Raw genomic sequence first — 19,858 nt, forward strand, 5'->3', positions numbered from 1 at the left:
TGGAAAAGTGTTACATTGAGTGTTTAATCTCAATTTACCTTTTCTCATGGTATGTGATCATCAATACTATATTTGGCACACAAATTTCATGTGGCCTCTCATTACTATTTTTCAGATTTTTTAAGTGGTCACATGATAATACAGTTAATAACAATCAAGTTTCACCTCATATGTTTAAGGCAAAGTGGCATGAAAAATGCAACCCCATTTAGTATTTACTCTTTTTTCAGGCACACTTCTGTCAAATACTATTAACAGACCAGTGACCAAAAACCAAACTGACCCCCCAAATCCATCAAATCTCTCCCCTTTGACAAACCAAATTACACACACAATAACCCTTCAAATCCTCCAAATTCTACCGTGATTCTTGGGGTGGAAAAACCCTTCAAACCATCCTCTTTTCAAAGCCCTCAAAAGCCTCATTGCTAGGTGCTACCTTCCCTTTCGAAGAGGCAGAGAGAAAGAGGAGGAGAGTTGAAAATTCGTACACTCTCTCTCTCTCTCTCTTTCTCTCTCCTATACTTTTTTTCTTCATCCAAAAGACCGACCTTTTCATAAAAACTTGAGCTTTGCAGTATAAAAGCTGGAAAGCTCTTGGATTTGTGATTTATCAGAGGTTGGAGTTTTCTGGGTTTTGATTGGATTGTGGGGAAGATGAAGAACGAGGACGACGAGAGGTTCTTGTTTGGGATTTCACTGTCTGATAGGCCGAGGTGGCAGCAGTTCATCATTTGCTCTTCTGGCTTCTTCTTTGGTTACCTTGTCAATGGCATCTGCGAGGTTTGTTTTATATTTATTTGGTCATTTTTTTTTTTTCACAGTTTTTGTTTAATTCGAAGATATAATTAGGAAAAATAGTTGCACACCTTCACATTCGTAATATGTCAACATTCTTCATTGATTATTTAATTCAAACATAAAAAATAAACGATGGATAGAGATTTTCGTATTCTTCGCTCATTATTTAATTCAAATGTTAGAAATAAACAATGGATAAAAAAGAAAAAAAAGCGCGCAAAAATCACTTACCATTAGCTGTTTCGTTTTATGAATTTTGCTTCTTTTTCTTTGTCAAGTTTTATTTTGTTACTATTCTGTTATTTGATTTTCTCTGATAGCAAAAACAGAGTTTGGTAGAATGTTTGGATAAAAACAATCCTTCATTGCTATTTTCTTGTTATGCCTCTCAAGTGTCATTCCTTTGGTTCTCTGTGGCAGGCCTTGAATTCTCTTGTCCTACTTCATAAATAATTTAATTAATATTCATGGATTTTTTTTTGGATTTTTCGTGAGTTTTTTTTTTTTTTTTTTCTTAATCCAAATTTAAGGGCAGCCCTTATTTTTTTTGTGTTAACATGTTTTCGTTGATCGCAGGAATACGTGTATAATCGTCTCGAATTCAGGTTAGTTACCCTTAATCTGATGACATGTTTTCTTTGTTTCAATTTCACTTAGAAATACAGTTTTGTTTCAAAGTGCTTTAGAATAGTTAAAAAGATTTTAAATCACTAGAAGCGCTTTATGGCAGCATTTGGCAGAAAAGTTAAAATCATGCAAAAATCATTTATGAGCAAAATTGCTTACTAGATAAGCATTTCCAAAGGGGCCCTTAATTATTTATGTTTTCTAATTTTGCAGCTATGGATGGTACTTCACTTTTGTACAAGGGTTTGTGTATATTGCGCTAATGTACCTTCAAGGCTTCACCCCTAAGAAAATGGTGAATCCATGGAAGACGTATGTGAAGCTCTCCGCCGTTCTTATGGGTTCTCAAGGACTGACCAAGGGATCCTTGGCATGGCTTAATTACCCTGCACAGATAATGTTCAAATCCACAAAGGTAAAACTGTCAATAAATTTACATAATCTGTGACCTTTTCAGTTAGAGCTGATTGCTGTAAAAAAATTTGTCGAAAACTCAGGTACTACCGGTGATGGTGATGGGTGCATTTGTTCCGGGATTGAGAAGGAAATACCCGATTCAGGAATACATCTCGGCAATGCTTCTAGTAATTGGTTTGATCCTTTTCACCTTAGCAGATGCAAAAACATCTCCCAATTTTAGCATGGCTGGTGTGATAATGATATCTGGTGCTCTAATCATGGATGCCTTTTTGGGTAACTTGCAAGAAGCAATTTTTACCTTGAATCCTGGTACCACACAGGTAAATCTTCGGTGCCTGTAATTTCTTTACTGGTTCTTCAAATGCTATAGAACTTAGGATTAAACGAAAAAGTTACCTCTTTGTCTTAGTAATTATGTCTTACTTTTTAACTTCTTACAGACAGAGATGTTGTTCTGCTCAACAGTAGTTGGGTTGCCATTTTTGCTTCCACCCATGATTCTTACAGGAGAATTGGTTAAGGCCTGGAATTCTTGTTCTGAGGTAAGTAATTACGAATTAGTAATGTCTAATCTTTGCTTAATTTATATATTTCACATTAATTTGCATTGGAGTCAAGTCATTAATGACGTGCTCACCATGCCTGTCCATTCGGAATTCATCATGGAGATCCATGACCATACATACATACATTGATATATATGTGTGTGTGTGTGTGTGTGTGTCAAATGGGGTATCTTACCTGCATATTGAGGTTTTCTGAGACAAAAATTCACTCCACTGATACCAGTAGAAGGTTAAAGTTAATGACTGGGGTCGTAACAAAGTGGTATGAGAACCGAATGGTGTTCTATGTGATGGACAGACAATTAGGATTTAATGATCTTAAGTTGGAAAATGTTAAGAGAATCAATCACAATTATACCCCATGAAAATCCCAAAAGTGTTTTAAGTTATTACACTAAACTGTTTCTTATGTAAATTATTCTTCTGTCAATGATTTTGCAGCATCCTTATGTGTACGGGGTTTTAGTGTTTGAAGCCCTAGCAACATACGTTGGACAAGTATCTGTGCTATCCCTCATTGCCCTTTTCGGAGCTGCCACCACTGCTATGGTACGCAATTTTCGCCTTCTAATCTTCGTAATTTTAAACTACATTATGAAATCGATGCACACATTTAACCGGTGGGTTTATCCTTCGTTCTTGTAATGCAGATTACAACGGCTAGAAAGGCGGTCACATTGTTGCTGTCATACATGATATTTACGAAGCCCTTGACAGGCCAACACGGGACAGGGCTGCTGCTGATAGCCATGGGAATCACAATGAAGATGCTTCCCGAAAACAAAGTCCCCGGTCGGAGTGTGATCTCTCATACTGTTGCCAAATATGCAAAATCTTTCAAACTAGGGAAGAGGAAAACAGAAAATGAAACCGAAGAGTTTCAATAAAGATGTGTACAATAATGATCTATACATATGAAAGAGTATACAATACTGATGTATTTGGTGAATCAAAGACCACGGTCTAATAACGAACCATTCTGATTAGTTGATAATATTAGTTGATAGTTTTCTGAAGTTTTATTTTCTTTTTTAGAATTTAGTTCTCTACACACCCAAGGATAAAAAAAGGAAAGAAGAGGTGGCAAGGCAAATCTCAGCTAGTAAGGATTTCTTTGTCACTATGTAGACCTCACATGTGAGGATTTCTTTGACGTACCCAGTGATTTTTTATACATTGGGATAGGAGTTGTACGGTTGTGGGGACTCTATTTAAAGTCCTTATTGGAGATGCTCTTAGTTTCTTCCAAAAGATCAGCCACAACAGTTGGTAAAAATGTTGCCACTCAGTATTAATTAAATTTTTCATAAAAGTAATCTTTAGCATCTAAGGCTTCGTGAATCACCCCGAAGTATTTTTATGAAATTCCTTCATAATTTTGCAATTTCAAGCATTGTTCGATACAAAGGAGAAATTTTTTAGTGTGCTAGGAATACGATCTAGTATATCAAGTGTCATAATAGAAGTGATTGGCTACTTAAAAAACAACATGTTTTCCATTACTTATATCATGTCACTTAAGAGAACCAAACCGTATTTCTAGTACACCTAAAAATGTTTCCTTAGAGCATTTCCACCCCTAAAAAGCCCCTAGGCAATAGTCAATTCAATCCATCCAAATGAATAGTAAATGCCTGTAATAAATAGTAAAAACCTAAGTACATCTTTACCCTTAATTACCTAGGCAATTCGAATTAAAAAATTATTAATTTTTTTTAGTAAAGTAATAAAAATAATTTAATTTTTAGTTTCGGATGGGATTTTAACCAATTTTGTCACGTTATGTATCATTATTCGAAAGTACAGTTTTTGGTTGAAAGTATGGAAAATGTTGAATCTGGTGTAAGGTGGAAGATAATGGTTAGTTATTTATAGGAAAAATTATAATTTTTTGCTCTATGTTTTTGTATTTTTTAACTTTTTTTTTTTATAAATGTTTATTAAGTTAATTAATCTGGACCGTTGGATATTAAAAAGATTGAAATCCAACATCCCAAATTTGGATACATGGCCAACGGTAAGATTTCTGACTTTATTTCTATTTTTTAGGCTGAAAAACCTAGACCATTGATCTAGAAGCCAAACAATCCAAATTGTGCCACGTCACTAACCGTTGGTTTTAAATTTAAATTTTTTTTTATCATTGGAAATCCAATGGTCCAGAAAACTAGTCGTTAGAAATCCGATGATCAACGTTGTGCCACATTGCTCCTCTACCGAATCCCTGAGTGCCATGTTGCTCCTTTACCGAACCCCCAACCCCCCATTCAGGCTGGCAACCAATCGGGAATGTGCGTGTTTCCCACGCGTCTAGTGCAAAAAAAAAGGGCTACATGTGGCTGACGTCAGCCTGGCATCAGATCAGCTGGGTATAGTGTCAAGGGATTTTTGTCTGGGTGAAAAGCTGGGGATCCAGGCCAAGCCTCTTCTTTCGGACCAGAGCAACAAATAATGCATCTTTATCTGGGAAGGCATGATTAGGAGCTAGCTTGAAATCTGAGAAAAATAATATCTCTTGGCCTCAGTTAAAAGGTTATTTGCCCCGCCTTGAGTTAAGACTAGAACAGTCAATGTACGTTTGGCTTCGATTCCCAAGAAGAAATGAAGGTCACTGAGATTTTTCATGGCGAAGCACGCACCTAGTCACTGAATGAAAGAAAAGAGACGAGAGGAGACTGAGGCAGGACGGTAGTCCTGAGAAAGATCCTTTTGCGAACTGCTCTGTGGCTAGACATGAGTAGTTTTTCAAGCTTCCCATCACGCCTTTGGTGCATCTGATCGAGACAAAGCTCGAAACGTCTGCTGGATTTCTTTACTTAGAAATAGATAATTCGTATTCTAAAATACATTATCTCACCAACATCTATGCTACGGCCAAAGTGCCAAAAAAGGTTGATTCTTGCCATCTAGGAATCAAGAATTTCTGGTTTGTGATCGATCCCTTCTTTATAGTCTAGTAGCCCTTCTAAAACAAGATTCAATAGCTTCTCCTTCTGTTGACTTCACTTCTTTTGAGCTATGGATTGGGAGGAGTGTAGTGAGTTTTTTAATTAGGTGCTCGGGGGGGGGGGGGGGCGGGCGGGGTGGATCTCAAATCCCCATCAATACAGCCACTTAGTATTACAGTTAGTGGTGTTCTTTTTTATTTGTAAGTAAGAGGTCTAACATTTAATTGTCGCTAAAGATAAATTTGAACCACATTATTATGGCAAGCTCAGTGTAAGGCCTAGCCTACAACCCTTATTACTTGGCGTAGATAATATCGATTATTTAAAAAAAAACAAAAAAAATCCCAATTGAAACAAAGACCCTCATGAAATAATACTGTAGTGGGAACCCAATCCGACGGTCCAAATTAAAATTTGGTTCCCCACTTGATCCAAAGGCTCTAATCACCGTTCCTTTTATTTTTTTAATTTAATATAAAAATGGAAAAATGCTTTTCATTTTTCCTCGTTTTGCTTGCAGTGTAGCTATAGTGTTAAGCCAAAAGCAGAGAAATTCTGAAAAACCCTATTCCGCTTTTTGAACCCGGAAAGCTCGAATCATGATGACGAAAGGTCCGAAACGTTTTTCTGTATCGGACTTCAACTCTGACTCGGCCGTAAGTAACACTTTCCCTTTCAAAAATTTCACCTTTTAGTTATTTGTATTCAATTTTTATTGAAAATTTGAGGGGGAAAAAACCCTATATTGTAGTTTCTGTTTTGTGGATTGAAGTGTATTGGAGGCCCTGCGTATTGGGGCTTTTATTTTTATTTTATTTTTTGTGAATAAATCCCAAACGGTTTGAATTTTAAGCTGATCAGTCGAGCTGTTTAGGGGGCAATTAGCTTATAGTGGTTGCAATTTTGCATTATATTATTAATTAAGGACTGTATAATCTAAAAGGGTTATGGGTTTTTTTTATTAGTTTTTCAGATTGGGATTGTGTATTTTTTGAAAAATTTCAGTTTTGGTCGATTCCTGAGCTGACCAAGGAATTGGGGGTAGACGAAGTAATAACGTAGGAATAGTAGTGGAAGATGTGCAGACTTTAAACAAGCAGTTAGGCTACCATTCTCTTTAGTGGGGATTTAGGGGAAGGGTAGACGGAGAAATTATGGTCAATGCAACCAATGAGCAGGTTTTATTGATGTCAAGGAAGATGTTAGGTTTATGAGCTTCGACTTGGAGTAATATTAATGTTTCACCTTTCGATAGAGAAGGTGTATATCTGTATTTATTGGAAGCGAATAAGTTAGGCTTTCTGTTAATTTATTTCGTTTGCGTCTGGTTGGTTGGTTTGTTGTCAGTTTGTATTTCAACACTCATTGTTTCAGTTCTGTACTGAATTGTGGGTTTTCATTGAAATCTTAATATTCACTAATTAAAGGGAGGAAAATTCACTTTCTAGTTAAGCAATGTTTGATGCATTGTTATCCTCAGTTGCCTCTCAATGTAGGCTCAATGGCTGTCAAATAATATGAGACAAATATTATCGGTGACTATGGATCTTATGCAAGACTTCAAACGGACTGTTGGTGGTTTCAAATCTCCACATTTAAGTTTTTCAATAGTTTTTCTTTTACTGGTGGGGGTTAGAGATTTTGAAATTTCAGTATGTTGATGTATATTATATTTTCTCTTTCAACAATGTGCAGTTCCGGAATAAAAGGATTATGGCAGGATCCTCATTTGACTCTAATAGGGCAGAGCCTTCTCAAGAGCAATTGGCAGATACAGCTCCTTTGGATGCACAGCGGGCTGCATCATCTCGGCAGCATGTGAGAGCTCTGAATAACCAATTTGCAAGGTCCGCCTTATTTCTATTTCTACAACCATATGCTTTCATCATGTTGTATATGAATATGTCAAAGTTTCTTATTAGGGTTCCAACTAAATTGGTTTCTTTTTATTGACACTATTCTTCTTTATCAAATATGATGTGCACATTTTATATGATGTGCACATTTTATTATTCAGTATGACTTGATATGCTTCATATAATTTTGAAGTTTCTACATTATTTGAATTTCCTATTTGTTCTCGAAATTATTCCTGCTACTCAGACACATAACCCTTAGTTGTCTTATGTTTATCGGACCTTCCAGAATTGATAATGTTTTCGCTATAAATATGCCTCTATTTGTACAGTTGGGTACAAACACAACTAAAGAATCATCCTGATGAACTTTGGGAAGATGGTGTCCATGACTACCTAGACCATGCTTCAAACATTATGGTAATTCTCTGCAACTTTATATCTGTTTTAAAGGATATGTCTCCAGTCTAGTACTTCTACGTTCTTTGCAATCAGACCAGGTGTTGAACAAAGATTCTTCACAGAAGCCAATTGGATCGGTTCATTCAATAATTGTAGGTTCAGTACCTATATTTCCTTCCTAATTATTTCCCCTTGGCATGGTAGGGTGGGGATGGAAAATGTTGTCACCTGCATACCCTTTTTTCCCTCTTGTCTTAATTAGTTTCTGTATCTCTCCCCACCCCCAACCTTCCTCCTTGCTCATTTTCTCTTTAAATGAATGCTTCTGTCATAGCATTATTGATATGCTTGGTGACGATAGGGCTGGTTTAGCCAGACCCCATCTTGTTTTGTTTCAGTTCTGCCATTGGTGTTGTCTCTCTCTATTGTACTGAAAAACAAAATCTTTATTAAATTTAGTGTTGTCCCACTTATATTTTCTGTATTCACCCTCTCATTTCAGGAGAAATTCAGTGATGTTGTTAACTGGCTTAAAGTAAATGCTGCAAAAGGAGAAAATTTGGCTGCAGCAGGATCTTGTATTACTTCTGAAAAGAAAATGGTTCCTGTGTCCACGGATAGTGAGACAAAATTAATTCAGACAAAACCCCTGTTTTCACCAGTTAGTACAACTGCTAGCTTTACAACTTCATGGAGTTCCGGAGTTTTCTCCAACAGCCAAAGCTCTGCAGGTGCCTTCTCCAACAACCACAGCTCCACTGGAGTAACACCTACTGTCCAAAGTTCTGCAGGAGAATTTTCCAACAGTCAAAGCTCTTCAGGAATATTCAGCAGCCAAAGCTCACCAGTCTTTTCGACTAGTCAGAGCTCTGGACTATTTCCCCACACTCAAAGTTCTGGAATGTTTTCCACAAGTCAGAGCATTGGATCAGATCAAAAGAAAACTCAAAGCTTTGGAATGTTTACCAATAGTCAAAGCTCGGCAATATTTTCTAATAATCAAAGCTCCGGAGTATTTTCTAGTAGTTCAAGTTCTGCAGCATTCTCCAACACTCCCAGTTTTGGGCTTTTCTCCAACAGTCAAAGCTCAGGGTTGTCCTCCAATACTCAGCGTTCTGCGGCTTTCTCCAACACTCCCAGTTTTGGATTATTATCCAACAGTCAAAGCCCTGGGTTGTCTTCCAACAATCAGCCCCCTTCCATGTTTGGTAGGTATCATATTAACGACATGTTTCATTTATGTTATAAATGGTCTTGACTCTTGATGTATTTCATAGTAGATCCAATTATAAATTCAGATTTCATGGTGGTCCTAAATTATGTCGAATTATTTTGATGGACTGAAAGAACATGGTACAAGTAATTTAGGGTATGCTGACTAGGAGAAAATACTGACCTTCTAGAGTGCTTTCCGAAGTATTTATGATAAAATTTGTAGATTCCTAAAAAGTTCAAAATGTTAAATCTACCATTGAAAATGGTAGCAAGTAGCTTGTTATGTTTTCACAGTTAACTTGTTACTTGCTTTCTTGCTCTCATTGATTTATCACTAATATCATGAATTATAGAATGTTAAGGAGAAATGGCACCCTTGAAAATCTAGCAGCTATACTCTTTCTAGTAGAGAAGTGTTACTTCTGTGAATTTGATGTATACTTGACATCCTTATTTTCTTTTTTGTAATTTCTTACCAGGATTTCAAAGTTCAGTTCCTCCAAAGCAAGATGAAGCTGATGATGGTGAGACAATAAGTTTTTGCTATTTTACCTTTCACTGCTTTTATTTTCTGTTAATTTTCTCCCTCAATTTATTCTTCATGTATGTTTGATTTCATGCCTTGTTTTTATTTTGTATGCTTTAAGCTTCCAACTATAGCTATTGTCTTGATGAATGAGTTCTCAACTTGTTATATAGAAACGTTTCTCTGAGTGAAGCTTTTAAGCTTCCTATGTTTGGTTTGAATTCAGTTTGTTCGAAGACTTTGTGATTGCTAAATACCACCTCTTTTTTGCTCCTTTTTATTAAGGGCTCGGCATTTGATTCAGTTTTTAATTTGTCAATTAATTTGAAACCTTAAAGGCTATTGCTGCTATTGCAGCAACATAAAATATAACTATGTTTTAAATTGGTGCACATGTAGACCCATCAGTAAATACCTGTATCATACGCGTTGAGTCCTCCAGCACTAACATGTTTCGTAGACATCCAATTCAAAAAAGAGTAATCTGGGGACGAAATTGACACATTCAGGACACCTCACTTAAGAAATCTGGGACAATTGGTTTATTTTTTGTTCCATCTTTGTTTTGTTTTTGTTTTCAAAGACTATCAACAAATAAAGGCACTTCCTTGACTTGCAAAGTCAGGAGTTAAACAAAATAATTTTTCTGTTGCAACTTGGCTTATCATATTCAAATGCTTCTGTCATGTTGTATTTTTCCTGACAGTCTAAAGAAGCTTTTCTTGATTTTCAGAATTTAAGGGAAGAAAGTTCATTCGTCTATGACTTCATGGTCATTAAATTTGAATTTATTGTCTCTTCAGTGTGCATTTCTTTTAGTTTTCTACTAGGGTGTCTATGTTGCAAATTGCAAGACGTGATTATATTTATGCTTCCATGTCAGGTTCATGGTCCAAGCTTGTGGACATATAGGGTTTGCATTGTACAACACTTCGCCATGTTTATAGCTGTTAAAGTTTAATGGTGAAGGTTACATTTGCTGATAATTGTAGGAATTATCTCGATATGGTCTTGTTGATTCTTTTTAAGTATTGAATGTTCTTGTTCTGGTTCAGAAAATGAATTGGAGCAACCTGGCAGCCCATCTGTGGAAAAATCTGAAGAGAGGGGTGTTGTTGTTGTCCATGAAGTCAAGTGCAAACTTTATGTGAAGGTATATGCGTATAAAATTTTGTAATATTTTCTATTATAACATTCATAAATAGCATTGGGAATTTGTTCACACTCTAGTACTCTACCAAATAAAACCCTGTCTTGATTTCCAAATTTTGTAATTGATCTCTTTTTTTCTTTTCCATGCATTTGATCTTTTTTCGTTCAAAGTTTATAAATATGCGTGATGGTATCAGTTTATTGATACCTCCCTTAGATTTTCCAAGTATGAGTTATACGAAGATGTTATCATGCAAGACATATCCATTTCCATATGTACAGAATATAGTATTTAAACAACACATTGGTAGACTTACACATGTGGATTGCTGCATCAGGGTTAAGTTATGCATTTTGTAATCTCAACTCCTGTACTGCAGTTACCGATGCTAATATTTTATTGTCCGGTATTGTATCGGTTTCCAACAAAAGAAAAGAAGCATACAAATAAATAAGGCGGGACAGTCTCATCCTTTAGAAATTGGACTGCATTTTACACTACAAGGTTTGGGGGTCATTTGCGAAATGAGTAACGAGGTTTTAGTTTTTGCACATTACACCGCGTGGTTTCTGAATTGCAGCAATTTAACCCCTCTGTTAGTTTCCCCATCTAATTAGACGCTAAGTGCTGAAGTGGCGTAGACTGGGCCACATTTGAAGCACATGCTGCACCAATTTTCCCTAGGAAATTTTTGTGATGCAATTTACATCTGTTTCACATCTGTAACTTGAGATTGTACATACCAAGCGCCATTTGTAGCTTCCACATTCTCACTGATTTTAACACCATTTTTCTTTCGGATATTCCAGTCAAGTGATCCAGCAGATAAAGATGCATGGAAAGATAAAGGCACGGGGCAGCTATCTATTAAATGCAAAGAGGGTATCAGCAAGGGTACAAAAGAATCAAAACCAACAATCATTGTCCGAAATGATGTATGTTTCCTTCTAGACATATATGGTTTTGAGTATTAGAATGCAGTCTGACACATTAACTTTTGTTTTTTTAGTTTTCTTGTGTGCTTTCAGAAGTGTGGTATGTTGGCAAAGGGATGTAATTATTGGATTTGCTTTTGTTTGAGAGAACAAGAAAATCTTCATTTCTATAGCTTTATTCCCATTTCGTTGTTCTTTTAAAGATTAATCTTTTCTATTATTGTTGTCCCTTTTCGTTGTTGAAGTCGTTGCATTTAAAAGTCATGTATGTCTTCAGCAGAAGTTTCACTTTGTATTCTCTTTACTGATGGCAGGTGGGAAGAGTGCAGCTTAATGCTTTGTTATATTCTGGCATTAAGACGAATGTGCAGAAGAATTCCCTTGTTGCAATATTTCATACTGCGGTAAGACAATGCTGGTATTTGATATTTAATTAGAATTTTTGGTCAATTTAACTGTACAAAGAAAAAAAAAATACGGCAGGGTTAGACGCCTAACAATTAAACATCTGGCCCACAAAAAGGCTATATTGAGCGGTTTAGCTGCCAAAAATACTCTTGATTGTTTTCTCTGGGATTGTGTAGTTGTTACTTGATTCATTGATTAGTTTTATCCTCATAGATCTGAGAGAAATACACACATTCAGTAGGGAAATTTGAAATTGTAGTTTGTGTCACGGTGGGTTTGATGAATTTGATGTGTTAATTAAATCTAAGAAGAAGAAATATGGTAGGATCCTATTCAGTAGTGGGGCTTAATTGCCTTGTACGTAATTTAGGATGATGCTAGGTACTCCGTGAAGCATGTATGTTTTAACTTGTGGTTCATATCATGTGACAATGTGTGCAATTTCTCTTGGATTTTGTAGGGCGACAGTGATGGAAATGTCGTGGCGCGTACCTTCTTAATCAGGTTGAAAACAGAGGAGGATAGAAATAAACTGGCCACAGCAATCCAAGAATATGCCCCTGCATCCTGAAAGCCAGTTGCAGTACCGTGAACTACAACTACGTAATCGTGTACTACTGGAAAATATTTTAATTCTTCACTCTTATTTTAATTTTTTTAGCTGGCTCTTTTTTGAGGCTCCGAATCGAGCAGGGTCAGTTTTGATGTTAGACTCAATAAAATTAGTGTGTTTTAAGAAGCTAGCAATCTTGTATCACCAAAATACCTATCAAAGTTGTAATTTATCCACTTTATCCCATTTACCTGACAATTGTTGGATCATATATGCATCAAATTTTCACCGTTTTTCGTCGTTGATTGTTCCGCATGTAATTTTTTTCGGCTGAGATGTTCGCCTTTTACTTGTTATCCACTTGTTTTTACTTGCGTAACCATGTTCATGTGCAAGGTTTTTGCTGTCATTCTACAGAATGTTGCAACTTGCTAACTGGAGAGAAGAAGGCAAGGGATTCTGATATGTATATCTACACCTGGAGATAAATGCTTGATCCTGGAGCTCTCTCATTGGATACTAAACCACGACGGCCACCGCAGCCATTGGCGGAACTAGGTTTTAACCGCCGCCACCGCATCCAACACCCGGCGGTTATCAAATGTACTTTCATTTTTGTTTTGATTTGTTAACGAGGAAATTTAGTTTTAGACAAATGGCTAGTTGCGGAATGATCACAAGAAACAGTGGAGCAATTACTTGAAGAAGTAGAAAAGCATGACCCCTCCATTACACCACAAGGCTTTTGTGTCTCTCTCATTTTACATTACATGGTGTGAATTACGTGTGCCTCAACGGCTGTTTCATACGCTTAACCGGTCTAGCAGACGAGCGACAATCTAAGCGATGGGACAGTAGGGATATGCGTGCATGACGCCCAACGTATGACTGATTCGGTTACAGCCAGATTAAGCTGATCAAGCTCGCCAAGTCCAATCGTGTTGTTCCTCTTGCTGTGGATTCCAGCAACCCTAGAAGGCCCGTTTGTTCCGCCTCTCCAAAATTCTTTGCGCTCTACTTCTCCACCGTCACACTTGACAGCTGAGCAATCTGTCAGCACAATTAGCTTCTCCACACTTGACTCTGCGTTTCTCCGAAGAAATAACCCCATTAAGGATTTTAAGGACGGATAAAACAGTTGATTAGTCACTTTAGCAACAACGTACCTAATTTGCAGCCAGCTTCGAATAAACAAACAAGCTAGGGAATAAGAAATGTATACCTACGTACGCTGTATCTAATGTCGCCATGTTGGTTTTAAATCTTAACGTGATGTTTCTTTGCTCTACCGCAGAACTTGGACTGAAGAAGCTAAAGCTAGGCATCGATGGAACTGGTGAAGAAAACTCCAGCGGACTTGATTCATAACAGCTGCTAAAAGAAAAACCTCCAGATGCAGGGCAAAGACTACCGTTGTCAACTAGGAAACCCGACGAAGATGATTTGCATGTGAATGCAGGTGATTGCCACAGTTCCACATCACCAGCTGTGGGTGAGCCATCATCTAAGCTAAAGTTCTGATTCGTATAGATAAATGGTGTAGAGAAAGAACCTCCACCCACTTCCAGCTGTTTTCGAAATTGATTGTCCAGCTTGTGTGTCTCTTGACTCGCATATGCACGATCTTCCATCCATGGATGAGCTGCATATCAAACATAATTATGAACGAAACTAAGAATAAACGTCTAGAATCAATATTTTAGCAATTTAAAGGACATGCGTGATGACTTTTCGTGGGCAGTTTTGGGAGGATTGAATTCTTGTGTTGGCTGGTTACAGGAAACAAAAAACTGCATTAACTTTTGACAGCACGTTACAACTCAAGATTGACGAACTTGTGGATTGATGGCGTGCAGATGAGATTCTATAACCATACACCCCCCTCCAAAAGAGTTAAAAGTATTTATGAAAATTTTCAATTCGCATAATTGTGATCGCTCCCAAGGGATAGGATTAATGGCCTAATCTAAAGTGTTTGGAAAGCCTCAATTATCATAAAATATATCTGAATCATATCCTTAGTGACAAGTTTAGATTCTCAATAAAGAGAACTGATATAGAATGTTTTAGTAATTACTACAGGTACGGGGTACGGGCTAAAATATAACAATGACGCAATGATGTACCTAGAACCTGTGCAGCTGTGAGCCTTCTGGAAGGATCAATGCAAAGCATTCCAGCGATCAATTCCTTCGCAGATGCAGATATGTGACCCCAAGGATCGGGAGGGAACCACAGATCTGCAACCCTTACAGCATCAAAAATTCTTGACTTAGTCTTCCCCCAGAAAGGAGGCACCCCACTAAGAAGTATGTATAAAATAACTCCAGCGCTCCATACATCAGCAGACTGGTTATAACCTCCTGCAAGTACTTCCGGAGCTATGTAAAATGGACTTCCAACAGTCCCATGCAGTTTCTGCCCTGCTGATACAAACACCGAGGTGATTAGAACGCGACAGACAATTAAGCCTAGTAGAAAAATCTAAACAGAAGGAATGGGGTACAAAATTGAGATTAAAATGAAAATTCACCGGGTTTGATGTAGGTTGCAAGGCCAAAGTCTGCCAACTTAATTGGTGAGGATGAAGAAGTTGTAGCCAAGAGAATGTTTTCCGGCTTCAAATCTCTGTGAACAACGCCGTTCTCATGACAATACATAACAACTTTCATCAGATGTCTAAAAAGAACCCGAGCATCAGTTTCTGAGAATCTTCCCTGCTTCTCAAGCCGATGAAAAAGCTCCCCTCCAGCACATAACTCCATCAACAAATGCACATGATTTTCCTCCTCATAAACTGCCTTTAGATTTACAACATTCGGGTGCCCAGACAACCTACACAATATTTCAATCTCAAGCTTGATGCTGCGCACATCATTGTGCGTGGCCAATCTGTCTTTGGCGATAGACTTGCAAGCTAAAACCTCACCAGTAAACTTATCCGAGCATGCCCTAATGACACCAAACTGTCCCCATCCCAATTCCTCACCTAGAATATACCGGTCTTTCAAATCTGCCACTTGGGTTGCTTCCAGAATTGTGTCGAAAAGGCTTGCCACTCTGTAAGAATTGCAGAATTGGATCGAAGGCTGGCTAGTCTCACTGTTGTTGGCTGTGGCCATACCACGCAACCTCAATAGTATCCTCAACTCTCAATGTCACAAAAATTCAGCATGTTAATTAGTGTGGTTCTTAGAACAAAGCTATCGTCATTTAGCCCTCTGGAAAAACCCGTGCTCAAAATCGACATAAAAAATCATCTAGCCATACTCTCATGGTGGACAACATGGTTGGAGAAAACATAAACTCATTTACTTTGTGCGAACGGCAACATTCGATAATCGACATCAATCACCTCCTGCATACCACTAACTGATCAAATTAAGATAACTTGCTTAAATCCCATTTGGTAAAATTCACGAATTTACTTTCTTTTGGGGGGATAACATCATTAAATTAATCCCATCTCTCAAATTTGGCAACAAAAATAAATCCAGAAATAAATTGAACAGTTCAAACAACGCATATGTAATCACCCACCACCTTAATTCTATGTGTTCAAGTCAAAACCTTAACATTCAATACTAAACACAAAATTTCTTCACCAGTAAGATTGAAACCCACCGCCCCCCCCCCCCCCCCCCCCCCCCCCCCAAAAAAAAAGGCAAAAAATAAATAAATCCCATAAAACACAAAGATTCATACTTTTGCAACTAGAGCGAACCCATATACCAGAACAACCATGCAAGTTCAAGCTCAAGTTTTTCTGAAACACTAACAAGAAAACGCACTAAAGAACTCACATTTTTCACACACTGATGAGAGAGAGAGAGAGAGAGAGAGAGAGAGAGAGAGTAACCTGGTTGAAGAGACATTGCGGAACAGGTCCGTTACGGCAAAAAGCCTCCAAAAGTCCAAACCAGTTATCGGCTCCTCACTTGCTTCAAAAGTGCCCTTTTTCTGTCCTGACCGGAAACCGGGAAACCTGTTTTGATTTACAGTCAAGTAAATATATGCAACCTTTTAATAATACCACAATAATTTTACGCATTGACCACATTCATCCAATACGTGTTCTTTAATTAAAATTGGTACCTGGAAATCTTTTCAAATTGTCACATGTAAACTTACGTTCTACTATGCTACGTTGTATTCTCTACGCCGGGATTTTTGGTTGTTATTACATCCTTGACTAAAATTTTAACAATATAAATCTTAGTATATAAGGTTTTCCTGTCCTCAAAACATATTAGAAAATCTCAACATTTACCTGAATACAACTAAAATTCAGTTTTCCGATGGTTAACTGCATTGGAAAAAAAATAAAATAAAATTCAGTTTTGCATCTCAAGTACTTATTTTTTATTGAAAAAATTCAGGTGGTAATTTGAAAAATCTCCCCCAAAATATTTTCTGTTTACCTGTACGTCCCAACAGTCATGTGACAATTGATAAACTCTCACGCACCCACCCTCCCAGTGGAGACAGCATTTGCTCTCTCCATCCTCTCTGCATAATAATTTGATACGTTTTCTTTTTATTAATAATTTGATTGTGAAATTCGAATATTTTTAGTGGAGGGGGAATCATAGTGGACAATGAGGTTGCCTATCTAGTTGAAGAGACTTTTCAGTATGTCTGGAACACGAGACGAAATACCACATGTCATTAAATAGTTGGAGGGAATTTTTTTTTTCAAGTGTCTCTTGAATTGTATAATAATATATAGTATTATGCCACATATTTTGTCCACATTAAAAAATCTCTCCATGAGTTGGAATGTTGGATACCTCCTTGGTGGGACCCACAAGTGATCCAATGACCAGTTACGGTTTTATTAATCATGCCATCCTAGGAGGAGGATTCTCTCCCCTCTTAATCTATCTCCTCTTCCCTCCCCTCCTATTTGAACAGTTACGATTAAGTCACGTCTATATCATATATTGCTTTTTTATAAGGACAAAATGACAAAAAGCAAAGTGTGAGAGGAGGGAAGGGAAAAGGATAGGAATAAGAGGGGAGATAATCCTACTCCGCCACCCTAAGACATGTAAATAGATCCGTACTCCATACCCCATTGTCTAAGTAAAATTTGTCTCCTACTGCTCGATTTTAATTTGATGGTATGTTGTCATTTAATTTTGTTGTTGTACTTTTTTTTTATTGTTGAATTAAAATTAAACGGCAAGTGACCACAATTTTCTCGAAGTATGAGTACTAAGACCACAGGAATAATACATACACACACACACATTTGGTGACAAGAGTGAGTCCACATGCATCATTTGATTTGTGGCCAAGTGGGATTGCTAGGTAGGTGTATCTGTAATGTGTAATGTACGATGGGTGCAGCAAATCTGAGTTGGGGGTCCATTTTTAGAGAATATATGTTGGTATGAGAAGAAATTGAAGAATCGATTGGGTGTAAAATAGTTGTCTGAGCCACGAGTATATTGGCTCGATTTAAGGAAGTGTTATTGACATTATAAAAATCACATTTTATACTCCTCACAAGTGTATTTTTCTTTCCTAATATAGAAAGTTTGAAGTGTAAAATGAGATTTTTGAAGTGCTAATAACAATTCCCTCGACTGAAATGAAACTTTATGTATAAATGGTTATTTTTATGTAGTTTTTTGTTTCGGCAAACTTAGCTCCCGTGCGATTAAAAGTTAGTTGATTAGAAATGGACGATATGACCGTCAGATTATATATAGTCAAAAGAAAATAGTTGAGGAGCACGCCAATATTTATTTTGTCCCTCTAGATCTCTCAATTTTGAAAGATTTTTCAATGTGCATGGAATACGAGTACATATGTTTTATGTCATTGTATAAATCGAGGGACACTTTAAAAAAAATATATTTCTCTACTTGTATAAAAACATATGGTGTACCATCCATGTTTCGGACACATTAAAAAATCTCTTAGCAATTTGATTAAGAACTTGAGAAAAGCCTCACTTTGAATAGACTTGAACTTGGAAATTCCCAACGGACTGGAATTTCAATAGGTGACCAAATAGACCAAATTATTAGCGTGAAGGGAACTCCGAATAATGTTTTGGAAAATAAACATTGAGAAGTTGGAAAGTTGGAAAGTGAGAAGTAGAAGTTGCATGAGCTAGGGTTATGATTGCAATGTGTACATTGTAAAAAATGATTTATGCATAATATCTCCTACAGCCTAGATCGATAGCAAAATTCGTTAAAGGGGAAACCCTAGCCAAATGAAGGTGCATGCATGATTGATTGTATTACTTGAATATCATCTATTAAGAATGAACGTAATCTAAATTTCAGTCGTAATCAGGTTGAATTATTAATAGAAATACAAATGAATGATGAATTTTTGTGTCTACATGTAGAGATGGAATATTGTGTACGTCCATTGCATGTTGTTTCTCTCAAATGAGTGGAACCAGGAGTTGAGAAGGAAGAAACAAAAATACATAGATTCAGTTTTGTTTGAGCAAGGTCGAATTATTTGACTTCTATAAGACTACAACAAGCGCATATTAATTTTTTTTTTTTTTTTAACGAGTCATTTTGATTATTTTTTACTTTGTGTCTATATGTAGAGATGGAATATTGTGTACGTCTACTGCATGTTGTTTCTCTTGAATGAGTGGAACCACGAGTTGAGAAGGAAGAAACAAAAATACATAGATTCATTTTTGTTTGAGCAAGGTCGAATTATTTGACTTCTACGACGAGCGGATATTATTATTATTATTATTATTTTTGAACGAGTCATTTTGATTATTTTTTATTTTGCATGAAGCTCATTAGTTTGCTCAATCACAATATAATGTGTGTGCCGAGCTTCGCGCATATGTTTGTATCTAAATAGTGCATTAAAGTGATTAAGCCTAAGCAAAGTGAAATATGGTGTTTGAAAATTGTTTGCCACCATATGATGTTGTGAGATCATCTTAAGCACACATTAAACTACTTGGATTAGTAGAACGCCCTACCCACTATGAGTAGGTAGCAAACTAACAATATAATGTGTGTTATTTTTTTTATTAAAACTAAATGATTCCTTAACAAATTAAACAAATAATATTAAAAAAATAAAAATAAAAGCCTTTTTGAATGAGGGACTGAGGAGATCATAAGACTATGAGCTAAACATTTCCTTTTCTTTTTCTTGGTGAACCAAACTAAAGCTCTATGCCTATACGAACAGGGACAACCTTTTCCAGTTTTCCGCCGTAAGTTGGGAGCTCGAGAAACCTCCTGCTTTACGAAAAGTTAGTCATCATGGAGAGAAGCACGGGATGTTAATGCGGGTTGTTGAGCCACAAATAATTTAGAAAATCTTAAATTTGACACGTAATTTTTATTCATAATACGGGAAATTCTCATTAAATTAGCAAGATTTGCATTCGTTTCACACGCAGTTTAACTAACAAAAAAAAACCTAAGTTACTGACTACAATCTCC

The 19,858-nt window shown here is 36.8% G+C and overlaps 3 protein-coding genes across 3 annotated transcripts; 2 read left to right on the top strand and 1 right to left on the bottom strand.

Moving 5' to 3' along the window:
* Positions 1-281: 281 nt before the first annotated feature.
* LOC137723499 (UDP-galactose/UDP-glucose transporter 4-like) lies at positions 282-3,406 on the top strand. The gene is made up of 7 exons (XM_068462692.1): positions 282-783; positions 1,378-1,406; positions 1,642-1,843; positions 1,926-2,168; positions 2,289-2,390; positions 2,856-2,963; positions 3,065-3,406. The coding sequence occupies exons 1-7, from the start codon at positions 658-660 to the stop codon at positions 3,299-3,301; spliced, it is 1,047 nt and encodes a 348-aa protein (XP_068318793.1). The 5' UTR covers positions 282-657; the 3' UTR covers positions 3,302-3,406.
* Positions 3,407-5,876: 2,470 nt separating this feature from the next.
* Positions 5,877-12,713, top strand: LOC137723311 (suppressor protein SRP40-like). The gene is made up of 9 exons (XM_068462474.1): positions 5,877-6,018; positions 7,058-7,209; positions 7,551-7,638; positions 8,123-8,828; positions 9,315-9,359; positions 10,417-10,514; positions 11,324-11,449; positions 11,764-11,853; positions 12,318-12,713. Exons 1-9 carry the CDS (start codon positions 5,962-5,964, stop codon positions 12,426-12,428), a joined length of 1,473 nt encoding a protein of 490 aa, XP_068318575.1. The 5' UTR covers positions 5,877-5,961; the 3' UTR covers positions 12,429-12,713.
* A 368-nt stretch (positions 12,714-13,081) lies between these two features.
* Positions 13,082-16,370, bottom strand: LOC137723310 (calcium-dependent protein kinase 26). Its single transcript, XM_068462473.1, has 5 exons — positions 16,270-16,370; positions 14,944-15,768; positions 14,537-14,833; positions 13,633-14,052; positions 13,082-13,493 (listed from the first exon to the last, which is right to left on the bottom strand). Exons 2-5 carry the CDS (start codon positions 15,530-15,532, stop codon positions 13,231-13,233), a joined length of 1,569 nt encoding a protein of 522 aa, XP_068318574.1. The 5' UTR covers positions 15,533-15,768; positions 16,270-16,370; the 3' UTR covers positions 13,082-13,230.
* Positions 16,371-19,858: the final 3,488 nt, after the last annotated feature.

The sequence above is a fragment of the Pyrus communis genome, chromosome 17, assembly GCF_963583255.1.
Source record: "Pyrus communis chromosome 17, drPyrComm1.1, whole genome shotgun sequence".
In the NCBI taxonomy this organism is placed as follows: domain Eukaryota; kingdom Viridiplantae; phylum Streptophyta; class Magnoliopsida; order Rosales; family Rosaceae; genus Pyrus; species Pyrus communis.